This window comes from Haematobia irritans, chromosome 5, assembly GCF_050003625.1.
Source record: "Haematobia irritans isolate KBUSLIRL chromosome 5, ASM5000362v1, whole genome shotgun sequence".
In the NCBI taxonomy this organism is placed as follows: domain Eukaryota; kingdom Metazoa; phylum Arthropoda; class Insecta; order Diptera; family Muscidae; genus Haematobia; species Haematobia irritans.
In genome coordinates, this window is record NC_134401.1 from 135,373,326 (window position 1) to 135,398,580 (window position 25,255).

Here is a 25,255-nt window from a genome sequence, read left to right on the forward strand (position 1 = left end):
CTTTTCCACAGCCCAATGAAATTTTCCTTTTGTAGAGTAATGACCGTACACAACATAAGTTCATTATGACCTAAAGCAGAAGAAAATGTTCGCACAAAAAATGGTAATGGTTAAAATGGTCATGCTTTGGCACCAATGATTATATTCTTTAATTTTAGTTAAAATAAAGAATATCAGCATGGGTCCACCAAGAATGGCTTAAAAAGGAAGTTCCTCGCTTCATCTCTACCCCACAATAGTTACCAAAATCTCCAGATCTCAATTCGTTGGACTTTTGGGCCTGGGACATTTGGGGGAATAAGGTTGGCACTAAAAAATATCAAAATGTCGATCATTTCAGAACCGCGGGACCACTTTCGTGCAGTGTGTTATGGCTTTGTCACGGATGTCACAGTTGGTAGAATTCTACCACAACTTATAATTTTTTTACAGTTTAGAATTCTTTATGTTTTGGTAGATTTTGCCAAATATTCCACTCAAACTAAGAGGTACTTCACAAATTTTCTATAAAAATTTAACTTTGACAATATTTTCTATAGAAATAAAATATTGACAAAATTTCCTATGGAAATAAATTTTTGTCAAAATTCTCTATAGAAATAAAATTTCGACACAATTTTCTATAGAAATAAAATTTTGACAAAATTTTCTATGGAAATAAAATTTTGATAAAATGCTCTATAGAAATAAAATTTTGACAAAATTTTACATAGAAAAAATTTTTTTACAAAATTTTATATAGACAATTTTTTTTGAAAATTTTTCAATAGAAATAAAATTTTGACAAAATCTTCAATAGAAATAAAATTTTGACAAAATTTTCTATACAAATAAAATTTTGACAAAATTTTCTATGGAAATAAAATTTTGATAAAATTCGCTAGAGAAATAAAATTTTGACAAAATTTTCTAGAGAAATAAAATTTTGTCGTTTTTTATTGCAGCTTAAAACCATACATTGACTAAACTACAAGTGTAGCTTAACCAACAGAGGAAAAGAATGTTTGTCAAATTTATTTGGGCAAAGCCCTATAGACTGCAAGATGGTTGGATGGACGCACGTTTCGGAATTACCACATTCCTCATCAGCATCCTCTACTTGCAGCAAAACTATCAACCAATTATCAGAATAAATTCAGGCAGTTCATTAAACCCAACAATGAACCACGAAATTAATTGATCCAATTAATTTTTTAATTGAAATGTCTTCAATCACAGAAATGATAGTATCAATTAAAAAATTAATTGAAGGTCAATTAAAAAATTAATTGATCCAATTAAAAAATTAATTGATACTATTAATTTTGGTGATTGATTTTTGTTTCAATTAAAAAATTTGTTGATTCAATTAAATTTTTAATTGAATATTTTTTAAAACTCAATTAAAATTTTAATTGGAAAATTTTTCGTGAAATTTTTTTCTGTGCACAAAGAGATATGTTTGTTTTAAATTTATTTCGGCATATGCCGGCATATGAAGTAAAATCTTGAAAAAAAATAAGATTTTTTTGATAAGTTTTTGGTATAATTTTATCGAAATTTTGGTATATTACCTATGGATCGGGTGGCAACAGTTGTCATAATTCGTGCCAATGGTAGCCAATTCGAATAGAAATAAAATTTTGACAAAATTTTCTATAGAAATAAAATTTGGACAATATTTTCTATAGAAATAAAATTTTGACAAAATTTTCTATAGAAATAAAATGTGGACAAAATTTTCTATAGAAATAAAATTTTGACAAAATTTTCCATAGAAAAATTTTTTTGACAAATTTTTCAATAGAAATAAAATTTTGACAATTTTTTCTATAGAAATACAATTTTGACAATATTATCTATAGAAATAAAATTTTGACAAAATTTCCTATAGAAATAAAATTTTGACAAAATTTTCTATGGAAATAAAATTTTGACAAAAATTTCTATATAAATAAAATTTTGACAAAATTTTCTATAGAAATAAAATTTTGACAAAATTTTCTATAGAAATCAAATTTTCTATGGAAATAAAATTTTGATAAAATTCTCTATAGAAATAAAATGTTGACAAAATTTTATATAGAAAAATTTTTTTTGACAAAATTTTATATAGAAAATTTTTTTGACAAATTTTTCAATAGAAATACAATTTTGACAAAATTTTCTATAGAAATAAAATTTTGTTAAAATTTTCTATATAAATAAAATTTTCTATATAAATAAAATTTTGACAAAATTTTCTATATACATAAAATTTTGACAAAATTTTCTATATAAATAAAATTTGGACAAAATTTTCTATAGAAATAAAATTTTGATAAAATTCTCAATAGAAATAAAATTTTGACAAAATTTTATATAGAAAATTTTGTTGACAAAATTTTATATAGAAAATTTTTTTTTAACAAATTTTTCAATAGAAATAAAATTTGGACAATATTTTATATAGAAATAAAATTTTGACAAAATTTTATATAGAAATAATATTTTGACAAAATTTTCTATAGAAATAAAATTTTGACAAAATTTTCTATAGAAATAAAATTTTGACAAAATTTTTTATAGAAATAAAATTTTGACAAAATTTTCTATATAAATAAAATTTTTACAAAATTTTCTATATAAATAAAATTTTGACAAAATTGTCTATATAAATAAAATTTTGACAAAATTGTCTATATAAATAAAATTTTGAGAAAATTTTCTATGGAAATAAAATTTTGATAAAATTCGCTATAAAAATAAAATTTTGACAAAATTTTCCATAGAAATAAAATTTTGACAAAATTTCCTATAGAAATAAAATTTTGACAAAATTTTCTATGGAAATAAAATTTTGACAAAAATTTCTATATAAATAAAATCAAATTTTCTATGGAAATAAAATTTTGATAAAATTCTCTATAGAAATAAAATGTTGACAAAATTTTATATAGAAAAATTTTTTTTGACAAAATTTTATATAGAAAATTTTTTTGACAAATTTTTCAATAGAAATAAAATTTTGACAAAATTTTCTATAGAAATAAAATTTTGTTAAAATTTTCTATATAAATAAAATTTTCTATATAAATAAAATTTTGACAAAATTTTCTATATAAATAAAATTTGGACAAAATTTTCTATAGAAATAAAATTTTGATAAAATTCTCAATAGAAATAAAATTTTGACAAAATTTTATATAGAAAATTTTGTTGACAAAATTTTATATAGAAATTTTTTTTAACAAATTTTTCAATAGAAATAAAATTTGGACAATATTTTCTATAGAAATAAAATTTTGACAAAATTTTATATAGAAATAATATTTTGACAAAATTTTCTATAGAAATAAAATTTTGACAAAATTTTCTATAGAAATAAAATTTTGACAAAATTTTTTATAGAAATAAAATTTTGACAAAATTTTCTATGTAAATAAAATTTTGACAAAATTTTCTATATAAATAAAATTTTGACAAAATTGTCTATATAAATAAAATTTTGACAAAATTGTCTATATAAATAAAATTTTGAGAAAATTTTCTATGGAAATAAAATTTTGATAAAATTCGCTATAAAAATAAAATTTTGACAAAATTTTCCATAGAAATAAAATTTTGACAAAATTTTCTATAGAAATAAAATTTTGACAAAATTTTCAATAGAAATAAAATTTTGACAAAATTTTCTATAGAAATAAAATTTTGACAAAATTTTCTATATAAATAAAATTTTGACAAAATTTTCTATGGAAATAAAATTTTGTTAACATTCGCTATAGAAATAAAATTTTGACAAAATTTTCTATAGAAATAAAATTTGGACAAAATTTTCTAGATTAATAAAATTTTTGAAAAAAAAAAATAAGATTTTTTTGATAAGTTTTTGGATAATTTTATCCAAATTTTGGTAGATTATTTATGGATCGGGTGGCAACCGTTGTCATAATTCGTGCCAATGGTAGCCAATTCGAACAAATCCAAACCGATTATAACATTTTATGTTATTTCCAACATTTTTGATTATGAACAATAAAATTGAAAAAAAAAAAATAAAAATCAAATATAGCGTTTTACTTTGTTACATTAGATATCAGCCACACGGTAGTATATTCAGACGATTTGAAAATAACTTAAAATATGCACCCAAGCACTATGCTCCTCTATGACATTTTTTCCAATTTCTGTCATCAATCTTTGAGTTGTCTTTTTCCATCAATGCTTTGATTTTCCCGTAATCCATTCAAAAGCCCAAGAAAGAAATGTTCGATGCCCCCAGCGCCATAAAGTTGTTTTTTTTTTTTTTTCAAATTGTAATAACAAACGTTGATATCTTTAAACGAATATTTCTCTCTAATGTATTTATTTAAAAAGAAAATATGCCATCTGAATTCATTAAGAATAGAAAAAAATTTCGGGGTATTTTCCATTTATTTTTAACGACAAAAGTTCATTACACTTTTGAACTAAAAATGATTTCCTTAAAAGTTTTGGGTTATTTTTTTTCTAATGTTTCAATACAGACAGCCCAAAAGACGACACAGCATGCATGTTCGTTCGTCCACTTGTGGGCATGAATTGAAAACATGTGTAGATATGGATTTCTTGTCATCCTAAGTTTCCTGGTTTCATCTTAAATTGTACAAGGGAAGAATAGAAAAAATAGGAATTTTTAATTTTGCTAATTTATTTTTAGCAGTTATAGAATTTACTTCAAATAAATCGAGTAAAAAGGGTAACACCCATAAAAAGTGGCCGTAGACCATAAGTTTGATGGGAAGATATTTCCGTCCATTTCGCTTTTATCTCTCAAAATAATTTATTCTATCATTTTGGTGCATTGGGTTCAGAGTATTAATTTGCCTCAACTTCAATCATGTTCGATGTTGGATTTTATCGTCCATCCCATACCTAAACTTTAATCAATTAAAACCCAAAAAAAGAAGAAATGAAGATATTATTTTTGGATCCGGAAGTAGTACAAAATCGAATCAGAAGCAATGAATTTTTTCAATGGAAATTAAATTATTTAAAGCCCAGTGAAAACAGGAGTAGCCAATAAAGCAAGAAAATGTTTGTGTTTGATCCGGAAGTGGTGCACAATTGGCTTCGAAACAATGAATTTCACATGGGCTTATCAGAGGGTGGAAGTCCTCTGATTTCACATTAGTTCTTCAGATGTGATGTTATATAGGTATTTCGGATTTCATTACAAAAAAAAAAAAAAAACAACAAGTAAGTTGTTGTTTTTTTTTTCGGCCAGGCCGAGTCTTATGTACCCTCCACCATGAATTGCATAGAAACTTCTACTAAAGACTGTCATCTACAGTCGAATTACTTGGGTTGTGGTAATACTTGCCGATGGCAAGGTATCTTAAAACTCCTTAACATCGTCTTCTAAATTGGAAGTTAGTCCATACGGGGTATATATAGGCAAAAAAGGCAGATTAAAAATCTAAATACAGTTCTTGATCAGTATGAATTTTTGCGCGGTAAAGAGAGGCAGTACTGAAATATCGGTTTATATGGGGTCTATATATAATTATGAACCTATATGGTTCAATTTTTGTATGATTAGTACCAAATTTTAGCAAGATCAAATTTGCTTATCCAGGAATAAGTAACATTTGGGAATCGGTATAACTGTGGACCGATATGGACCACTTTTGGCATGGCTGTTAGCGACCATATAAAGGGTGATACGGTCAAAATTTGGTCAACATAAACTTGACGTATTTCTTTCAATTTTGCATTTAAAAAACCTGAACACCCCTCATTTTGAAGGTGTGTGTGTGTAGAATGTTGCTCCTATTTTGATTTTGGAATTCACTCTTCAGTTGTCAAAATGCCGTCCAAGCAAGAAGAGCAGCGTATCAAAATTTTGCTCGCGCATCGCGAAAATCCGAGCTACTCGCACGCAAAGCTGGCAAAATCGCTAAAAGTTGCCAAATCAACCGTTACAAATGTAATTAAAGTGTTTGGGGAACGTTTGTCGACAGCCAGGAAGTCTGGATCGGGGGGAAATCGAAAACCGGAAGCCGCTGAGACGACAAATAGAGTTGCCGGTAGTTTCAAGCGAAACCCTAACCTCTCTCTCCGAGATGCCGCAAATACGCTGGGTGTGTCGTCTACAACCGTGCATCGAGCCAAAAAACGAGCCTGACTATCGACTTACAAGAAGGTAGTGACTCCAAATCGCGATGATAAACCAAATACGACGGCCAAAGCGCGATCCCGGAGGCTGTACACGACGATGCTGACGAAGTTTGACTGCGTGGTAATGGACGACGAAACCTACGTCAAAGCCGACTACAAGCAGCTTCCGGAACAGGAGTTTTATACGGCAAAAGGAAGGGGAAAGGTAGCAGATATTTTCAAGCACATAAAACTGTCAAAGTTCGCAAAGAAATATCTGGTTTGGCAAGCTATCTGTACCTGTGGCTTGAAAAGCAGCATTTTCATAGCTTCCGGGACTGTAAACCAAGAAATTTACGTGAAAGAGTGTTTGAATAAACGTGTGCTGCCTTTCCTGAAGAAACACGGTTGCTCCGTACTGTTTTGGCCGGATTTGGCATCTTGCCATTACTGTAAAAAGGCCATGGAGTGGTACGCCACCAACAACGTGCAGGTGGTTCCCAAGGACAAGAACCCTCCCAACACGCCAGAGCTCCGCCCAATTGAGAAATACTGGGCTATTGTCAAGTGGAACCTAAAGAAGACCAAAAAACTGCTAAGGACGAGCAGCAGTTCAAGGCAAACTGGCATTTTGCGGCGAAGAAGGTGGACAAGGTGGTTGTACAAAATCTGATGGCAGGTGTCAAGCGTGAGGCCCGGCAATGCGGATTTGGAAAAGCGAAAGCCTAACTGAATATTTTTCCTGAATTTTATACTAATTGAACTTGAAAAAGAAATTTAATTTGATTTTTTAAATAAACGATTTCACCGATTTACACGCGTTTTCCCTTGACCAAATTTTGACCGTATCACCCTTTACTAACACAACGTACCAAATTTTAACCCAATCGGATGAAATTTGCGCCTCCAAGAAATGTCCTCTCCAAGAGGCTCCCGAGGTCAAATCTGGGGACCGGTTTATATGGGGCTATATTTAATTATAGACCGATTTGGACCAATTTTTGCATGGTTGTTAGTGGCTATATACTTACACAACATAGAACATTTCAACCGAACCGCATAAAATTTGCTCCTCCAAGAGGCTCCGAAAGCCAAATCTGGGGATCGGTTTATATGGGGCCTATATATATAATTATTGCCCTAGGTGGACCAATTTTAGCATGAATTTTAGAGACGTACAACATTTTAACCGAATCGTACGAAATTAGCTCCTCCAAGGGGTTCCGTGGTGCAATGGTTAGCATGCCCGCCTTGCATACCCTAGGTCATGGGTTCGATTCCTGCTTCGAGCGAACGCCAAAAAGTTTTTCAGCGGTGGATTAACCCACCTCAGTAATGCTGGTGGCATTGCTGAGTGTTTCAAAGCTTCAAAGGAGGTCCCTTGTCTTTGAGCTTAACATGGAATCGAGTAGCACTTAGTGATACGAGAGAAATTCACCACTGTGATGTCACAAAGGACTGAATAGTCTAAGTGAGCCTGAAACATCGGGCTGCCAGTACACCTAACCTAACTTAAGACGCTCCGAAGGTCAAATCTGGGGATCGGTTTATATGGGAGCTATATATAATTATGGACTGATATGGACCAATTTTTGCATGGATGTTGGAGATCATATAATAACACCATTTACCAAATTTCAACCAGATCTGATGAAATTTGCTCCTCCTAGAGCCTCCGCAAGCCAAATCTGGGGGTCGGTTTATATGCACACAAAGAAAATTTCATTAAAAGTCATCCAACGAAAAATGTTCATTGATATAACGAAACGTTTTCATTAATACAATGAAAATATTAGTTAATAGTACGAAACGTTACGTTGATTTGCAGAAAATTCGTTATATTAACGAAAAAATTCGTTGTATTAACGAACTTGTTTCATTGGCTGACTTTTAACGACACATTTCGTTAATATAACGAAACTTTTTCTATTAGTGTGGGGGCTATATCTAAACGTGGTCCGATATGGCCCATTTGCAATGCCATACGACCTACATCAATAACAACTACTTGTGCCAAGTTTCAAGTCGATAGCTTGCTTTGTTCGGAAGTTAGCGTGATTTCCACAAAACGGATGGACAGACGGACACAACTAGATCGACTCAAAATTTCACAACGACCTAGAATATCTACTACTTTATGGGGTCTTAGAGCAATATTTCGATGTGTTACAAACGGAATAACAAAGTTAATAGCCCCCGCCATCCTATGGTGGAGGGTATAAAAAAATTTAAAATTGTACTACCAAGGTAATGAAGATTTTTGGAGAATTCATTACTTAATTTGCCTAATATCCCAACGTAGGACACCCTTTTTTCCAAAGAGTGTCAGTTTTTTTCTTTAAATCTTTTTATTTAGACGTTACTGAGTTAATAAAAATCTATAAAATCAATTTTTGTCCGGCAGTTTCAATTTGGGCGTTAATTGGTTAAATTTTCATTTTGATAATGAGGTAACTATTTATTGTAGTCAATAATTCTTACAAACTAAGCCGATCAGTCTTTACATGGCTGTAAAACTTAGAAACATCCCGTCAAGCATTAAATCATTGGCTCACCAATGGCTTCTTTAACTCTCCTGCTACATTAAAAATATTTAATTTTTTATCTTAATCATATAGGTCAGTGGTACTACAAAAAAATGTTGTCTTGTCAAAATTATGTGAATTTCATATCTTGTATGGTGTTTTTAGGCATGTGAATAATGTTCCATTTGCATCATCAATTATATTTAGTATATCATCTAGAGTATGCATCATGCATATTTTTATACAACCTATGTGTTAGGGTGTACAGGGAATAATGATATTCAAAACTACACACGAATATATTTAATATAGAATATTTAAAATAATCATAGTTTCTTGAAATGCGATAAATGATTTAAAAAAGAGAAATGTTAGTGCATGCATTGAATATGATTATTTATTAGATTTTGCCAAATATACCTCTACAACTAAGAGGAACATTAATTTTCTATAGAAATAAAATGTTGGAAAATTTTTTTAAAGAAATAATATTTTGACCAAATTTTTCTTGGAAATAAAATTTTGACAACATTTTCTATAGAAATAAAATTTTGACAAAATTTTCTATAGAAATAAAATTTTGACAAAATTTTCTATAGAAATAAAATTTTGACAAAAATTTCTATAGAAATAAAATTTTGACAAAATTTTCTATAGAAATAAAATTTTGACAAAATTTTCTATAGAAATAAAATTTTGACAAACTTTTCTATAGAAATAAAATTTTGACAAAATTTTTCTATAGAAATAAAAGTTTTAAAAAAATTGCTATAGAAATAAAATTTTGACAAAATTTTCTATAAAATAAAATTTTGACAAAATTTTCTATAGAAATAAAATTTTGACAAAATTTTCTATAGAAATAAAATTTTGACAAAATTTTCTATAGAAATAAAATTTTGACAAAATTTTCTATAGAAATAAAATTTTGACAAAATTTTCTATAGAAATAAAATTTTGACAAAATTTTCTATAGAAATAAAATTTTGACAAAATTTTCTATAGAAATAAAATTTTGACAAAATTTTCTATAGAAATAAAATTTTGACAAAATTTTCTATAGAAATAAAATTTTGACAAAATTTTCTATAGAAATAAAATTTTGACAAAATTTCCTATAGAAATGAAATTTTGTCAAAATTTCCTATAGAAATGAAATTTTGTCAAAATTTCCTATAGAAATGAAATTTTGACAAAATTTCCTATAGAAATGAAATTTTGACAAAATTTCCTATAGAAATGAAATTTTGACAAAATTTCCTATAGAACTAAAATTTTGACAAAATTTTCTATAGAAATAAAATTTTGAAAAAATTTTCTATAGAAATAAAATTTTGACAAAATTTTCTATAGAAATAAAATTTTGTCAAAATATAACTTCTATACGAAGTTTTGCCAAAATTTCATTTCTATACGATATTTTGACAAAATTTTCTATAGAAATAAAATATTGACAAAATTTCGTATAGAAATGAAATTTTGTCAAAATTTCGTATAGAAGTTATATTTTCACAAAATTTCTTATAGAAATGAAATTTTGACAAAATTTCCTATAGAAATGAAATTTTGACAAAATTTCCTATAGAAATGAAATTTTGACAAAATTTCTTATAGAAATGAAATTTTGACAAAATTTCCTATAGAAATGAAATTTTGTCAAAATTTCGTATAGAAATGAAATTTTTTCAAAATTTCGTATAGAAGTTATATTTTGACAAAATAGAAATGAAATTTTGACAAAATTTCTTATCGAAATGAAATTTTGACAAAATTTCCTATAGAAATGAAATTTTGACAAAATTTTCTATAAAAATAAAATTTTGACAAAATTTTCTATAGAAATAAAATTTAGCCAAAATTTTCTAAAGAAATAAAATTTTGACAAAATTTTCTAAAGAAATAAAATTTTGACAAAATTTTCTATAGAAATAAAATTTTGGCAAAATTTTCTATAGAAATAAAATTTTGACAAAATTTTCTATAGAAATAAAATTTTGAAAATTTTTTCTATAGAAATTTCCTATAGAAATAAAATTTTGACAAAACTTTCTATAGACATTTCCTATAGAAATAAAATTTTGACAAAATTTTCTATAGGAATAAAATTTTGACAAAATTTTCTATAGAAATAAAATTTTGACAAAATTTTCGATAGAAATAAAATTTTGACAAAATTTTCTATAGAAATAAAATTTTGACAAAATTTTCTATAGAAATAAAATTTTGATAAAATTTTCGATAGAAATAAAATTTTGACAAAATTTTCGATAGAAATAAAATTTTGACAAAATTTTCGATAGAAATAAAAGTTTGAAATTTTTTTCTATAGAAATTTCCTATAGAAATAAAATTTTGACAAAATTTTCTATAGACATTTCCTATAGAAATAAAATTTTGACAAAATTCTTTATAGAAATAAAATTTTTACGAAGTTTTTTATAGAAATAAAAATTTTGACAAAATTTTCTATAGAAATAAAATTTTGACAAAATTTTCTATAGAAATAAAACTTTGACAAAATTTTCTAAAGAAATAAAATTTTGACAAAATTTTCAAAATAAAATTTTGACAAAATTTTTATAGAAATAAAATTTTGACAAGAATTTTTTACAGAAATTTCCTATAGAAATAAAATTTTGACAACATTTTCTATAGAAATAAAATTTTGTCAAAAGTTTGTATAGAAATAAAATTTTAACAAAAATTTCTATGGAAATAAAAGTATTTCTTCAAAAATTTTAATTTTCGTCTAATATCGTGTAAAGCATTTAAAATTCGACAATTCAAGGGATATTTATACACTAAAAATTGGTGCTTATAGGTGGGATGATAATATATAATATTGCATTGAAATAAAATAATAAAAAATTTTTTGGAAGAGAAAACATTGATTTTTGGTGAAAATTTCTTAAGATTTTGGTAGATTATTTTTGGCATGAGTGGCAACCGTGCCTATCCCCCTAAATTTTATGCCTCGCACAAATAAAAATTTGATTGATATTGATTTTTTTTATATTGTAGTTATAATCTATTGTGTTTGTTGACATCATTAAGCCGCATATGTACTAAGCAAAGATAATTGAGAGAAGAAGATGTGAAATTGGCTGCTGGGCACATCAAACCATTTACCGTGCTAGGACCATACAATTCGTTTGTCGAACCAAACGCGTATACGACAAGTATTGCCTTAGAATTAAAATGCAAATAAAAAGAAATTAAGTGCAGGAAATAAATTTCCATAAACGGGAAAATGTAATTTTTAGTTGTTGCTTAAAATTTAACATTTTTTCATTAAGAAAATTAAGTTTTTCAATTAAATAATAACGAAAAACAAAAAAAAAATTACAAACATGTGTAGAACTAGCAACGTCAATGCAACATTTGGTGTGACACATGCCAATTTCCCATCTTCCTAGGTGTATTATCTTTGGTACTAAGAAATAAAAATCTAAGTGTTTGTTTAGTAACATTCGTTTTTAAATCGTAGTTTTTTTTTGGGATATCCTAATAAACACATTTCTAGTTAGCATAAATTAATTAATGACCAAGTAAATTTAGCACTTCTGGGCGTTAAGATAAATGGGGAAAAGACAACATAAAAATATAGCAAAGATACCACAGGACTGAATATAGACTCATATAAAATCTTATGTGCAGTTTGGTTTTTTAATGGCTCCTTAGAACATAGACTAAAAAAATTAAAACGCATTTTCCTACACCCAGAAATGGGGTTAAAAGTGCTTGTTTTATTTTTAGGTTCAATAATGGTTTTGGTCAACAAATATTTTAGGAGCAGAAAATGTTTAAAAAAATCAAAAAAAAAAACTGAAAGGCTGAAACATTTCATACTACCCATCATAAAGAATGTGGTATAAAAAATTAATTTATAATTGAAATAACTTCACTCAAATTCAATTAAAATTTCAAAAAATCACAGGAAAAAAAGACATATTTTCTGGATTCAAACACATATTATTTTATTGAATTAATTAATTGAAATAACTTCAAACACGAAAATGAAAATGTCATTCACATCAATTAAAAATGTATTCAATTAATTTTTTTATTAAATATCTATTCAAATTCAATTATATTTTTATTTGAAAAATAAAACTATTTATTTTTTTTTTTTGTTTTGATGAAAATATTAATTTCGCAGCACATAGCATAGACATTATTGATAAGAAAAAACTATCCAAAATAATTTAAAAAATTTAAAAAAAATTGAATTTGTTAAAATGCTCTAATTGATTTGCAAAAACTGGGTAAATAGTTGAAAATTAGAAATTCAAAGTAAAAATGAAACTTAAATCAAAAAGTTCACCTCCTTCGGTTGGCCGCCTATAAGTTATGTACCGAAGAGAGTCCATATAAAATTTATCTGAAATTCTATGAAAATTTGTAAATTAGAATGATTTTCCCAAGATCGAGGTGATCAACCTTAGGGGTCAAGCCAAAGGTTTCTCATAGATCCTTAAACTGATTCCTGAAATTTTCTTTCCTTTCTTAAATATTCTACAGAAAATCGATTTTGGAGGTTATAAAATATCAACCCTACTACAGGGTAGCTGACACTAAGTATTACAAATTCAAACGAACACATTTTTTTGTGAGAAAATATATTTATTGGTTTACGATTACAAAAATGTGTGGAAGTAAAAATTGAATCAAAAAATTTAAAAATATTCAATTAAAAATAAATTGATTCAACTTAAAAAAAACTAATTTTTTTAATTTTTAATTGTATCAATTTATTTTTTAATTGACGTTGGTGATTCATGCTATTATTTCTGTGACTAAATAAAGTTCCATTAAAATTTAATTAGATAGATAATTTCTTGATTGAAAAAGAAAAAATATTTGTTTTTCTGAGTGTGCTTCATATAATGGTGATGAGCCCTATTGATACGACCATGGTATACAGGTTTTATTAAAATATTTTTTTTTTATTTATTTTATTTTTCAGGGACCCATAGTTTTCCTCTGGGTAATAAAGATGGTGGGGACAATTCACAAAGTTCCAGTAATAATCCACCAAATATATCATTTAGCGAAAATTCGAGTTCATTAGTACGATGTTTGCCGAACGAAAGAGCGACATTTTTTGTCAAAATCGATACCGATGAGAATGACATCGACATATTGCCATTGCAATTTGAATGGTAAGTTTAATTGAACTGTTTTTGCTTTCGTTTATTTTATTTTAAAATTATAAAAAATATTATTGTAAACAAATTTGGAAGGCGTTAGGATAAATAGACAATTAAAAATTTATAATGTTTGTTTTAGCCCATTGAATATAAAATGACTACAATATAAATTTAATCATTGCCGTTTGTAGCCAAAGCATTTTGAGTTTCAGACCATACTTTTTGTTCGAGTACAAAGCCATTGTGGTTTTCCTCACTCAATTTCAATACTGACTTTCGATTTTTGACTTTTGTATTCCAAACTGTTTATAGCAAAATAATCGCAGAACTCCACATAAACAAATTTTTGACAACATTTTCTATAGAAATGAAATTTTGACAAAATTTCCTATAGAAATGATATTTTGAGAAAATTTCCTATAGAAATTAAATTTTTACAAAATTTCCTATAGAAATGAAATTTTTACAAAATTTCCTATAGAAATGAAATTTTTACAAAATTTCCTATAAAAATGAAATTTTGACAAAATTTCCTATAGAAATGAAATTATGACAAAATTTCCTATAGAAATGAAATTTTGACAAAATTTCCTATAGAAATGAAATTTTGAGAAAATTTCCTATAGAAATGAAATTTTGAGAAAATTTCCTATAGAAATGAAATTTTGACGAAATTTCCTATAGAAATGAAATTTTGAGAAAATTTTCAATAGAAATAAAATTTTGACAAAATTTTTCTATAGAAATGAAATTTTGACAAAATTTTCTATAGAAATGAAGTTTTGACAAAATTTTCAATAGAAATAAAATTTTGACAAAATTTTCAATAAAAATAAAATTTTGACAACATTTTCAATAGAAACCAAATTTTGACAACATTTTTGCATCGAAATCCAATTTTGACTACATATCCATATACAAATGAAATTTTGTCAAAAATTCTTTAGAAATGAAATTTTGTCAAAAATTCCTTAGAAATGAAATTTTGACAAAATTTCCTTTAGAACTGAAATTTTGACAAAATTTCCTATAGAAATGACATTTTGAAAAAAATTCATATATATAGAAATAAAAGTTTGAAAATATTTCCCATAGAAATGAAATTTTGACAATATTTCCCAAAGAAATGAAATTTTGACAAAATTTCCTATAGAAATGAAATTTTGACAAAATTTCGTATAGAAATTATATTTTGACAAATTTTACTACAGAAATGAAATTTTGTCAAATTTCGTATAGAAATTATATTTTGACTAAATTTACTACAGAAATGACATTTTGACAACAAATCCTATAGAAATGAAATTTTGATAAAATTTTCTATAGAAATGAAATTTTGACAAAATTTTCTATAGAAATGAAATTTTGACAAAATTTTCTATAGAAATGAAATTTTGTCAAAATTTCCTATAGAAATGAAATTTTGCCAAAATTTCCTTTAGAAATAAAATTTTGACAAAATTTCCTATAGAAATGAAATTTTGACAAAATTTCCTATAGAAATGAAGTTTTGCCAAAATTTCCTTTAGAAATAAAATTTTGACAAAATTTCCTATAGAAATGAAAATTTGACAAATTTCCTATAGAAATGAAATTTTGACAAAATTTCCTATAGAAATTAAATTTTGACAAAATTTCCTTTAGGAATGAAATTTTGACAAAATTTCCTATAGAAATGACATTTTGAAAAAAATTCATATAGAAATGAAATTTTGACAAAATTTCCTATAGAAATTAAATTTTGACAATATTTCCTAAATTTTGACAAAATTTCCTGTAGAAATGAAATTTTGTCAAAAATTCCTTAGAAATGAAATTTTAAAAAAATTTCCTATAGAAATGAAATTTTGACAAAATTTCCTATAGAAATGAAATTTTGACAACATTTCCTATAGAAATGAAATTTTGACAAAATTTTCTATAGAAATGAAATTTTGCCAAAATTTCCTTTAGAAATAAAATTTTGACAAAATTTCCTATAGAAATGAAAATTTGACAAATTTCCTATAGAAATGAAATTTTGACAAAATTTCCTATAGAAATTAAATTTTGACAAAATTTCCTATAGAAATGAAATTTTGACAAAATTTCCTTTAGGAATGAAATTTTGACAAAATTTCCTATAGAAATGACATTTTGAAAAAAATTCATATATATAGAAATAAAAGTTTGAAAATATTTCCCATAGAAATGAAATTTTGACAATATTTTCCAAAGAAATGAAATTTTGACAAAATTTCCTATAGAAATGAAATTTTGACAAAATTTCGTATAGAAATTATATTTTGACAAATTTTACTACAGAAATGAAATTTTGTCAAATTTCGTATTTTGACTAAATTTACTACAGAAATGAAATTTTGACAACAAATCCTATAGAAATGAAATTTTGATAAAACTTTCTATAGAAATGAAATTTTGACAAAATTTTCTATAGAAATGAAATTTTGACAAAATTTTCTATAGAAATGAAATTTTGACAAAATTTCCTATAGAAATGAAATTTTGCCAAAATTTCCTTTAAAAATAAAATTTTGACAAAATTTCATATAGAAATGAAATTTTGACAAAATTTCCTATAGAAATGAAATTTTGCCAAAATTTCCTTTAGAAATAAAATTTTGACAAAATTTCCTATAGAAATGAAAATTTGACAAATTTCCTATAGAAAAGAAATTTTGACAAAATTTCCTATAGAAATTAAATTTTGACAAAATTTCTAATAGAAATGAAATATTGACAAAATTTCCTTTAGAAATAAAATTTTGCCAAAATTTCCTTTAGAAATAAAATTTTGACAAAATTTCCTATAGAAATGAAATTTTGACAAAATTTCCTATAGAAATTAAATATTGCCAAAATTTCCTTTAAAAATAAAATTTTGACCAAATTTCCTATAGAAAATAAATTTTGACAATATTTCCTAAATTTTGACAAAATTTCCTATAGAAATGAAATTTTGTCAAAAATTCCTTAGAAATGAAATTTTGTCAAAATTTCCTATAGAAATAAAATTTTGACAAAATTTCCTATTGAAATGAAATTTTTATTTCTTCTTACTATATTTTATACATTGTAAAATTTATAAAAATTATATAGCGAAAACTGCATCAAAAAAGGATTTTAATCATTTTTTTTAATCACTTCAAAAGGACTTCTTGGAAAATGAAAATTAAGTCCATCTCTAAATAGAAGAATATTTTTGGATGTATGTACATTAAAAATAATGATTAATTAGGAAAATATCCACCTTTTTTTTGTTGGGATTAGACATTCCTTAATTGAATAAACCAAGTTTTTATTTTATATAAAAAAACAAATGTATTGTATTTTCCATTAACGTTTGTAGAATTTTATTAAAGGAATTTTACTTTAACATAAGATTTTATCCAATTATGTGTCCCTTTGTCAACAACATTCTCGTATATATAGTATGTTATATATCTTATTATTATTTTAGTTTGCCAAACATTCGTTCATATGGCATTCGAAAATGTCAACACATGACATGATTATTGTAGAGGGGACATGTCCTATAATTAATGTTATTCAATAAATTTTCAAAGCTTTGTTCTCAAAAGATAATTTTTCATAGAAAAAAATTTGCTTTGTTTCGTTTCTGTTTTAAATATTGCCTCATTGATAGGTCGTATAGTTTTTTTTTCAATTTAGTTTTCAATTAGGATGACTTTTTAAAATAGTTTTGAACATACGCAACTGAAAGACCTTAAGAGTTATATTAAGACAGATGACGAAGTAGTATTAGACAAACGAATCTCTGTTATTCTTCGTTTGTCGTTATTTTATCCATCTTTCTTAAGAGCAAAATTTTTTGAGAATTATAAAGGAATAAATATTTATATACATACAAAATTGTATTAGATGAACTGCTCTATGTATAGTACATTAGAGTGGGTTAATTTTCGAAATAAGCAACGTTAAGTATTAAAATACTTTGCAAGCCGATTTTTCCAAAAATTTGAAAAAAAAAAAACAATTTTTGATTATCGTGCAATGGTTAGCATGTCTGACTTCCATACCAAGGCTCATGAGTTCAATCACAATTTCGGCCGACAACAAAATTTTTTCCTGCAATAGGTCTATGGGTTTTAATATTTTTTAATCAAATTGTCCATAAACGAGATTCGTGTTTGTCCGGTCATCAGGCCGAGCTCGAAGATGGGTATATCAGTTCAGGTTTTGTTATAGACCTCATATAAACCGATTTTCTGATTTGAATATCTACACTCCGCAATTTTTATCCGATTTCAAGTCTAGAGGAATTTTAGGCCCACAAGTAGGTGTGCCAAATATCTTGTTTATAGGTCTTCATGGTATAGCCCCCATATAGACAGATCTCCCGATTTGACTTCTTGGGCTTCTACACATTGCAATTTTTATCGGATTTGCACGAACACACAAAAAAATATTTTTCTGATTCAATCACGAAATTAATTGATCCAATTAATTTTTTAATGATCACGAAAATGATAGTATCAATCACAGTTTTAATTGGGCATAGAAAAAATCCTTGATTAAAAAATTAATTGATGTCATTAGCAATTTTCAATTAATTTTTTAATTGATTCAATTAAAAATTTAATTGATTTTGAGTGCAAACCCCAATTAATTTTTTATTTAAAAAGGTAATTATTTTCAAATACTTTCTGAATTGGCTTAGAGTTTTTATTTTGATTAAGAAATGTTCATCACTTTTTTTTTAACTGACTTAGTCTTCTGAATTTGATTAAAAAGTTAATTCTATCAATTAATTTTTTAATTAAAAATTTTAAAATTTTCAATCATTGACTTAATTAACCTAATGTTTCTATCTTGATTAAAAAGTTAATTGTATCAATTAATTTATTAATTGAAAAAACATTCAACTTCAATTAACTTTTTAATTGGAAATATTCTGGTGATATTTTTTTCTGTGAAATTGTGAATCTGGAGGTATTTTATGGTGTGTCTTGGTCCATGTTTTGATATAGCCCGCATATAGCCGATCTCCCGATTTGACTTCTTGGGCTTCTAGAAACCATATTTTTTATCCGATTTGAAATCGGGTGGTATTTTAGGTTCACAAACAGATGTTCCGAATATGGTATGTATCGGTCCATATTGACGGATTTGACTTTTTTGGCTTCTATATACCTTAATATTTATTTTTATGGTAGAACCATAAAGAGATATGTGAAATTTGGTTAATATTGGTAAGGGTTGAAATAATCTTTTTATATACCGGTCTCCCGATTTACTACTTACTACAATATAGATTTTTCAAAAGAGCCAAAAGGACCTTAACTCATGACCATCTCGAAAAAATCAAAATTTCGATGAAAATCTTCAAAAATTCCAAATTTTTATATGATTTTTTTTATTTTGGCCATAACTCCTTAAATATGCGTCCTAGAGCCAAAAGGACCTTATTTCATGACCACCCCGAAAAAATCAAAATTTCGATGAAAATTCTGAAAAAATTTAAATTTGTATATGAAAAACTTATTTTGGCCATAACTCCTTAAATATGCGTCCTAGAGCCAAAAGGGCTTTAATTTGTGACCACCACCAAAAAATCAAAATTTCGATGATAATCCTGAAAAAATTAACATTTTTATATGAAAAACTTATTTTGACCATAACTCCTTAAATATGCGTCCTAGAGCCAAAAGGAAAGGACCTTAATTCATGACCATCCCGAAAAAATCAAAATTTCGATGAAAATCCTCAAAAATTCCAAATTTTTATATGAAAAACTTATTTTGGCCATAACTTCTTAAATATGCGTCCTACACAGAAAAAATATCACGAAAATATTTCCAATTAAAAAGTTGATTGAAGTTGAAAATTTTTTCAATTAATAAATTAATTGATACAATTAACTTTTTAATCAATATAGAACCATTAAGCTAATTATACCAATGATTAAACATTTTAAAAATTTTAATTAAAAAATTAAGTGATACAATTAACTTGTTAATCAAACTCGGAAGACTAAGCCACTTAATAAAAATGGTCGACATTTTTAATTTTTAACTAAAAATTTATATCAAACTATCCATTTTTAATCAAATTAAAACACTAACCGCCATTTTCATGAAGCTCCGTTAGTGCTACGTTAGCAAACGAACTTTTATACCGTGATATCTACATATCTGTCATCTTGCGTATGCCAGCTAAAAACTTAACTGCTGAAATGTTTTCAGTTGAAAATTAACCGGAGAAAAGATATTTTCATTTTTCTTTCTGTTAACTGACAGTTAAAGCCTAACGGAGCGACATGAAAATGACTGTAAGACAGTTAAGAAAGTAATTGAAAATAGTTACGTTTTTAATGGAAAAAATTAATTGAGTTTTGCATTCAACATCAATTAAATTTTTAATTGAATCAATTAAAAAATTAATTGACAATTGCTAATAAAATCAATTAATTTTTTAATCAAGCATTTTTTTAATTTCCAATTAAAACTGTGATTGATACTATCATTTTCGTGATTGAAGACATTTCAATTAAAAAATTAATTGGATCAATTAATTTCGTGATTGAATCAGAACAACATTTTTTTGTGTGTAGAGCCAAAGGACTTTAACTCGGGACCAACACCAAAAAATCAAAATTTCGATGAAAATTCGGAAAAAAATTAACATTTTTATATGAAAAACTTATTTTGACCGTAACTCCTTAAATATGCGTCTTAGAGCCAAAAGAAAAGGACTTTAATTCATGACCACCCCCAAAAATCAAAATTTTCGATGAAAATCCTCAAAAATTCCAAATTTTTATATGAAAAACTAGAGCCAAAAGGACCTTATTTCATGACCATCCCGAAAAAATCAAAACTTCGATGAAAATTCGGAAAAAATTAAATTTTTATATGAAAAACTTATTTTGGCCATAACTTCTTAACTATGCGTCCTAGAGCCAAAAGGAAAGGACCTTAATTCATGACCACCCCCAAAAAATCAAAATTTCGATGGCAATCATCTTCATAAAATTCGAAACACTTTATCTCTCTATAATATATAATTTACCGCACGTTCATTTATTTGGTTGGTTTGGCTTTGGTCTCCTCACTTGTGATATACAGATTTTAAATTACTTTTTTAAGTAGTTTTTCTCTAACCTACTCTAATGTATAAACTATGGTATATAGTACATTCCCATTTATATGAATCCTCTGAAAAATTTATGATTTGAAACAATGCCAATGAAAATATTGAGTCAGTTCATCCATTTGTATTTCTGCATAATGCTTTTTACGGCCAATGATTAAGATTTAACCCTTTAAGGTTTTCACAATATTTTTGTCGATAAATAGAAACTTTGAATAAAATTAATTATTCGTAATGAAAATATTACAAATATTTTGTTTATAGATTTAATGATTGATTGGTTTCTTACCTATAAAGGATAAGAGTATGATGATTAAAAAAATATATATTTTAATCTGCGGTAGAAGCTAAAGAATATTACGATCTTTTATAATAATAATACTTGTAATGACCCGTCAGTGCGTATAAGTGTTATTATTAATTGAAATCATATTAAACATGCAACCCATGGTTTGTGAATTTCAATAATACACATGGTTAAAAATGAATGAAATCTTGGGAGAAATCATTGTGTAAAAATGCTTCTAATGCTTCGAAATACTATGACTAGATTTTAATGATTAACCAGCGAAGCAAAAACTGCACAAAATCTACTTAGCAGTATCAGAGTGCAAATAATTTCAACTGTGGGGGATAAAATTTGTTATGTTTTTAAAAGAACTCACAAAGAATAATTATTAATGTGAAGAACCTAATATTGCTTTAAATATCTTGTTACGTCAAAATTTTGTTCATTTAATTTGAATTTTAGACTGATTTCATGTTGGGCTTTTATAAAACTGTTAAATTTTGCAAAAGCTGGACCCAACGGATTAGCTCCATGGTCCCAAAGGTTTTTCAAGGATTTTAGAAAGACTTGTAAGGTTTTTCAAGGATTTTCAAAGACTTGTAATTTTAGGGAACATTAAACCAGCAAAAACTCTCATTACCAAAGATTCTTGGTGGTAATTTAGTTAAAAATTGGTAACCAATAGAGGTGTGCACGTGATTAATAGTTTACTCACGCTCACGCACACTCACGACTGAAAAATCATACTCACGCACGATATTTTTCGGTAGGACTCACGCTCACGCACACTCACGAAAAGAAAATTTTTACTCACTCACACTCACGCACGAAAACGTCGTGACTCATGAAAAATACCGTGACTCACGAAAAATATCGTGACTCACGAATAATTTTATGATTAATTTACCTTACCGAAGTGTCTGAAAACATGAGCACTATTAAAATCGAGAGTGTTATTAAACTCTTAACATCTCAGGTGTCACTAAAATTGTAATTGAATTTAACTCTTAAGCGTTTTATGTTGGTGAGCAGGAATATTTTCGTGAGTGTAATTCGTTACTTACGCACGCTCACGAAGATATTATTTTCGTGACTCACGCTCACGCACGGCATTTTGGTTTGTTAATCACGCACACTCACGCCGTTGTCATGAGCGTGACTCACGACTCACGACTCACGCACGAATCACGAAAATTTTCGTGAGTCACGACAATTTCGTGTCACGTGCACACCTCTAGTAATCAACAGAGATGGGCCGAATGAATTTTTTCGTTTTTGCCAGTCAATTAGTTGTAAACGTCAAAAAACGTCATACTCGTATATGTGCCTGTATAAAAAGTTATATACTACACAGCAAAAAATATTTCCAATTAAAAAGTTGATTGATACTTAACTATTTAATCAAGATAGTCAATGATTTTAATTAAGTCAATGATTTCAAATTTTAAATTAAAAAATTAATTGATACAATTAACTTTTTAATCACACTTGGAAGACAGCCATTTAAAAAAGGCGATGGATTTTTTTTTTATTGGTTAAATAAACATTTATTTCAAACAATCAATTTTTTAATCAAACTAAAAACACAAAGTCAGATACGAAAGTAATTGATAATATTTACGTTTTTATTTTTGGAAATTGAGTTTTGAAATCAACATCATTTAATTTTTTTAATTGAATCCATTAAAACATATATTGAAATTTTAAAATCAAATCAATTTATTATACCCTGCGCCACACTGTGGAACAGGGTATTATAAGTTAGTGCATATATTTGGAACACCCAGAAGGAGACGAGATAGACACATGGTGTCTTTGGCAAAAATGCTCAGGGTGGGCTTCTGAGTCGATATAGCCATGTCCGTCTGTCCGTGAACATATTTTTGTAATCAAAGGCTGGGTCGCAGTTTTAGTCCAATCGACTTCAAATTTGGCACAAGTATGTGTTTTGGCTCAGAATAGAACCCTATTGATTTTGGAAGAAATCGGTTCAGATTTAGATATAGCTCCCATATATATTTCGCCCGATATGGACTTATATGGCCCCAGAAGCCAGAGTTTTACTCCAATTTGTTAAAATTTTGCACCAGAAGAAGAACAATTAGTACTATAGTCAAGTGTGCCAAATTTTATTGAAATCGGTTCAGATTTGGATATAGCTCCCATATATACTTTTCGCCCGATATGGACTAATACGGTCCCAGAAGCCAGAGTTTTATCCCAATTTGGAAAATTTTGCACTAGAAGTACAATTAGCAGCGTAGTCAAGTGTGCCAAATTTTATTGAAATCGGTTCAAATTTAGATATAGCTCCCATATATATCGTTCGCCCGATTTACACTCATATGACCACAGAGGCCAATTTTTTGCTCCGATTTAGTTGAAATTTTGCACAGGGAGTAAAATTAGCATTGTAGCTATGCGTACCAAATTTGGTTGAAATCGGTTCAGATTTAGATATATCTCCCATATATAGCTTTCGACCGATTTACATTCATATGACCACAGAGGCCAATTTTTAACTCCGATTTAGTTGAAATTTTGCACAGGGAGTAGAATTAGCATTGTAGCTATGCTTGCCAAATTTGATTGAAATCGGTTCAGATTTAGATATAGCTCCCATATATATATATGTTTTTCTGATTTCGAAAAAAATGGTCAAAATACCAACATTTTCCTTGTAAAATCGCCACTGCTTAGTCGAAAAGTTGTAAAAATGACTCTAATTTTCCTAAACATCTAATACATATATATCAAGCGATAAATCATAAATAAAATTTTGAGAAGTTTCCTTAAAATTGCTTCAGATTTAAATGTTTCCCATATTTTTTTACCAACATTGTGTTCCACCCTAGTGCATTAGCCAACTTAAATTTTGAGTCTATAGATTTTGTAAAAGTCTATCAAATTCTGTCCAAAAAGAGTGATATTTAAATGTATGTATTTGGGACAAACCTTTATATATAGCACCCAACACATTTGATGGATGTGATATGGTATCGAAAATTTAGATCTACAAAGTGGTGCAGGGTATAATATAATTTCGTGATTATACATTCATACATATTTAAGAATTTTGGAAATTTTTAATATTAATATTTTTAAATTTCTTCTCAAAAGAAAATTGTAATCCAATAGGAACACTTGAAAACTGTTTGAATTCAACTCGTTCTCATACTTTTGAAGCCATGTTCGATGTAAGAAGTTTTCATGACTATAAGCGTGAAATATCAATCTTGGTTTCAAAATAGTTGGCTTTGACCGGCATTTAATTTTTTGTCTCAGATTCAAGTATTCGTGAATACAAAAATTGCCTAAAAACATAAAACTTAACTAGGTTTTTGACAATGACAATCCCATTGGAAAAGTACTTCTCTCCAGCATTACAATAAACAAACAAATAAGAAACAAATGTGAGGGCTAATTGGTAGTATTCATGAAAATCAAGCATTCGTTATTGCTGTGAGTATGACACAAATGCTCTTGGTACACAGAAAATAATATTATAATTTTTGAGCTAACAATAAATTGTTGTTACTGAAAATTTTTAAGTTCAACAAAATTTTTGTTGATATAACAAAATTGGTTGTTAAAGTGACTAAAATCGTAATTGTATTTACAAATTACGTTGTTAGCTCAAATTTAAACATAATTTTAATTGTATTGACAATCAAATTAATTGATATTTTTTTGTGTGTAAGTAAATTGTCACCTCAGTATTTTCCCTACGGAAAATGGATCATCCACAGGACCGGTACAGGACTAGTCCCTGTTGTACCGGTACAGGACTAGTCCCTGTTGTACCGGTACAGGACTAGTCCCTGTTGTGTAGTTCTGGTCAAAACGTATGGGAGGGACCCGTCACTTTATCATGGGTTTGTCATTGCCGGGGTAAATTAACATTTTAGGACACGTCTTGGACTCTTGGAATCTGTTTCCTTTTTGGCACGAATCGCATCAGAAGTGAAAAACTTTCGTACTATGTTGAGCAATAGGTTATTCTGATAATCGTATTTCACTAAATGTGTATATCCAATGAGATTTTAATTTCAAGCTAGTATGGAAATCCATAAATTGTG

General features: G+C 27.1%; 1 protein-coding gene across 1 annotated transcript in view; it reads left to right on the forward strand.

Moving 5' to 3' along the window:
* Positions 1-25,255, forward strand: part of Strn-Mlck (Stretchin-Mlck) — a 201,305-nt gene that overhangs the window by 757 nt on the left and 175,293 nt on the right. The window contains exon 2 of the mRNA XM_075310984.1: positions 13,591-13,786. Coding sequence (XP_075167099.1) covers positions 13,591-13,786 — 196 coding nt within the window. The remainder of the gene's footprint in view (positions 1-13,590; positions 13,787-25,255) is intronic.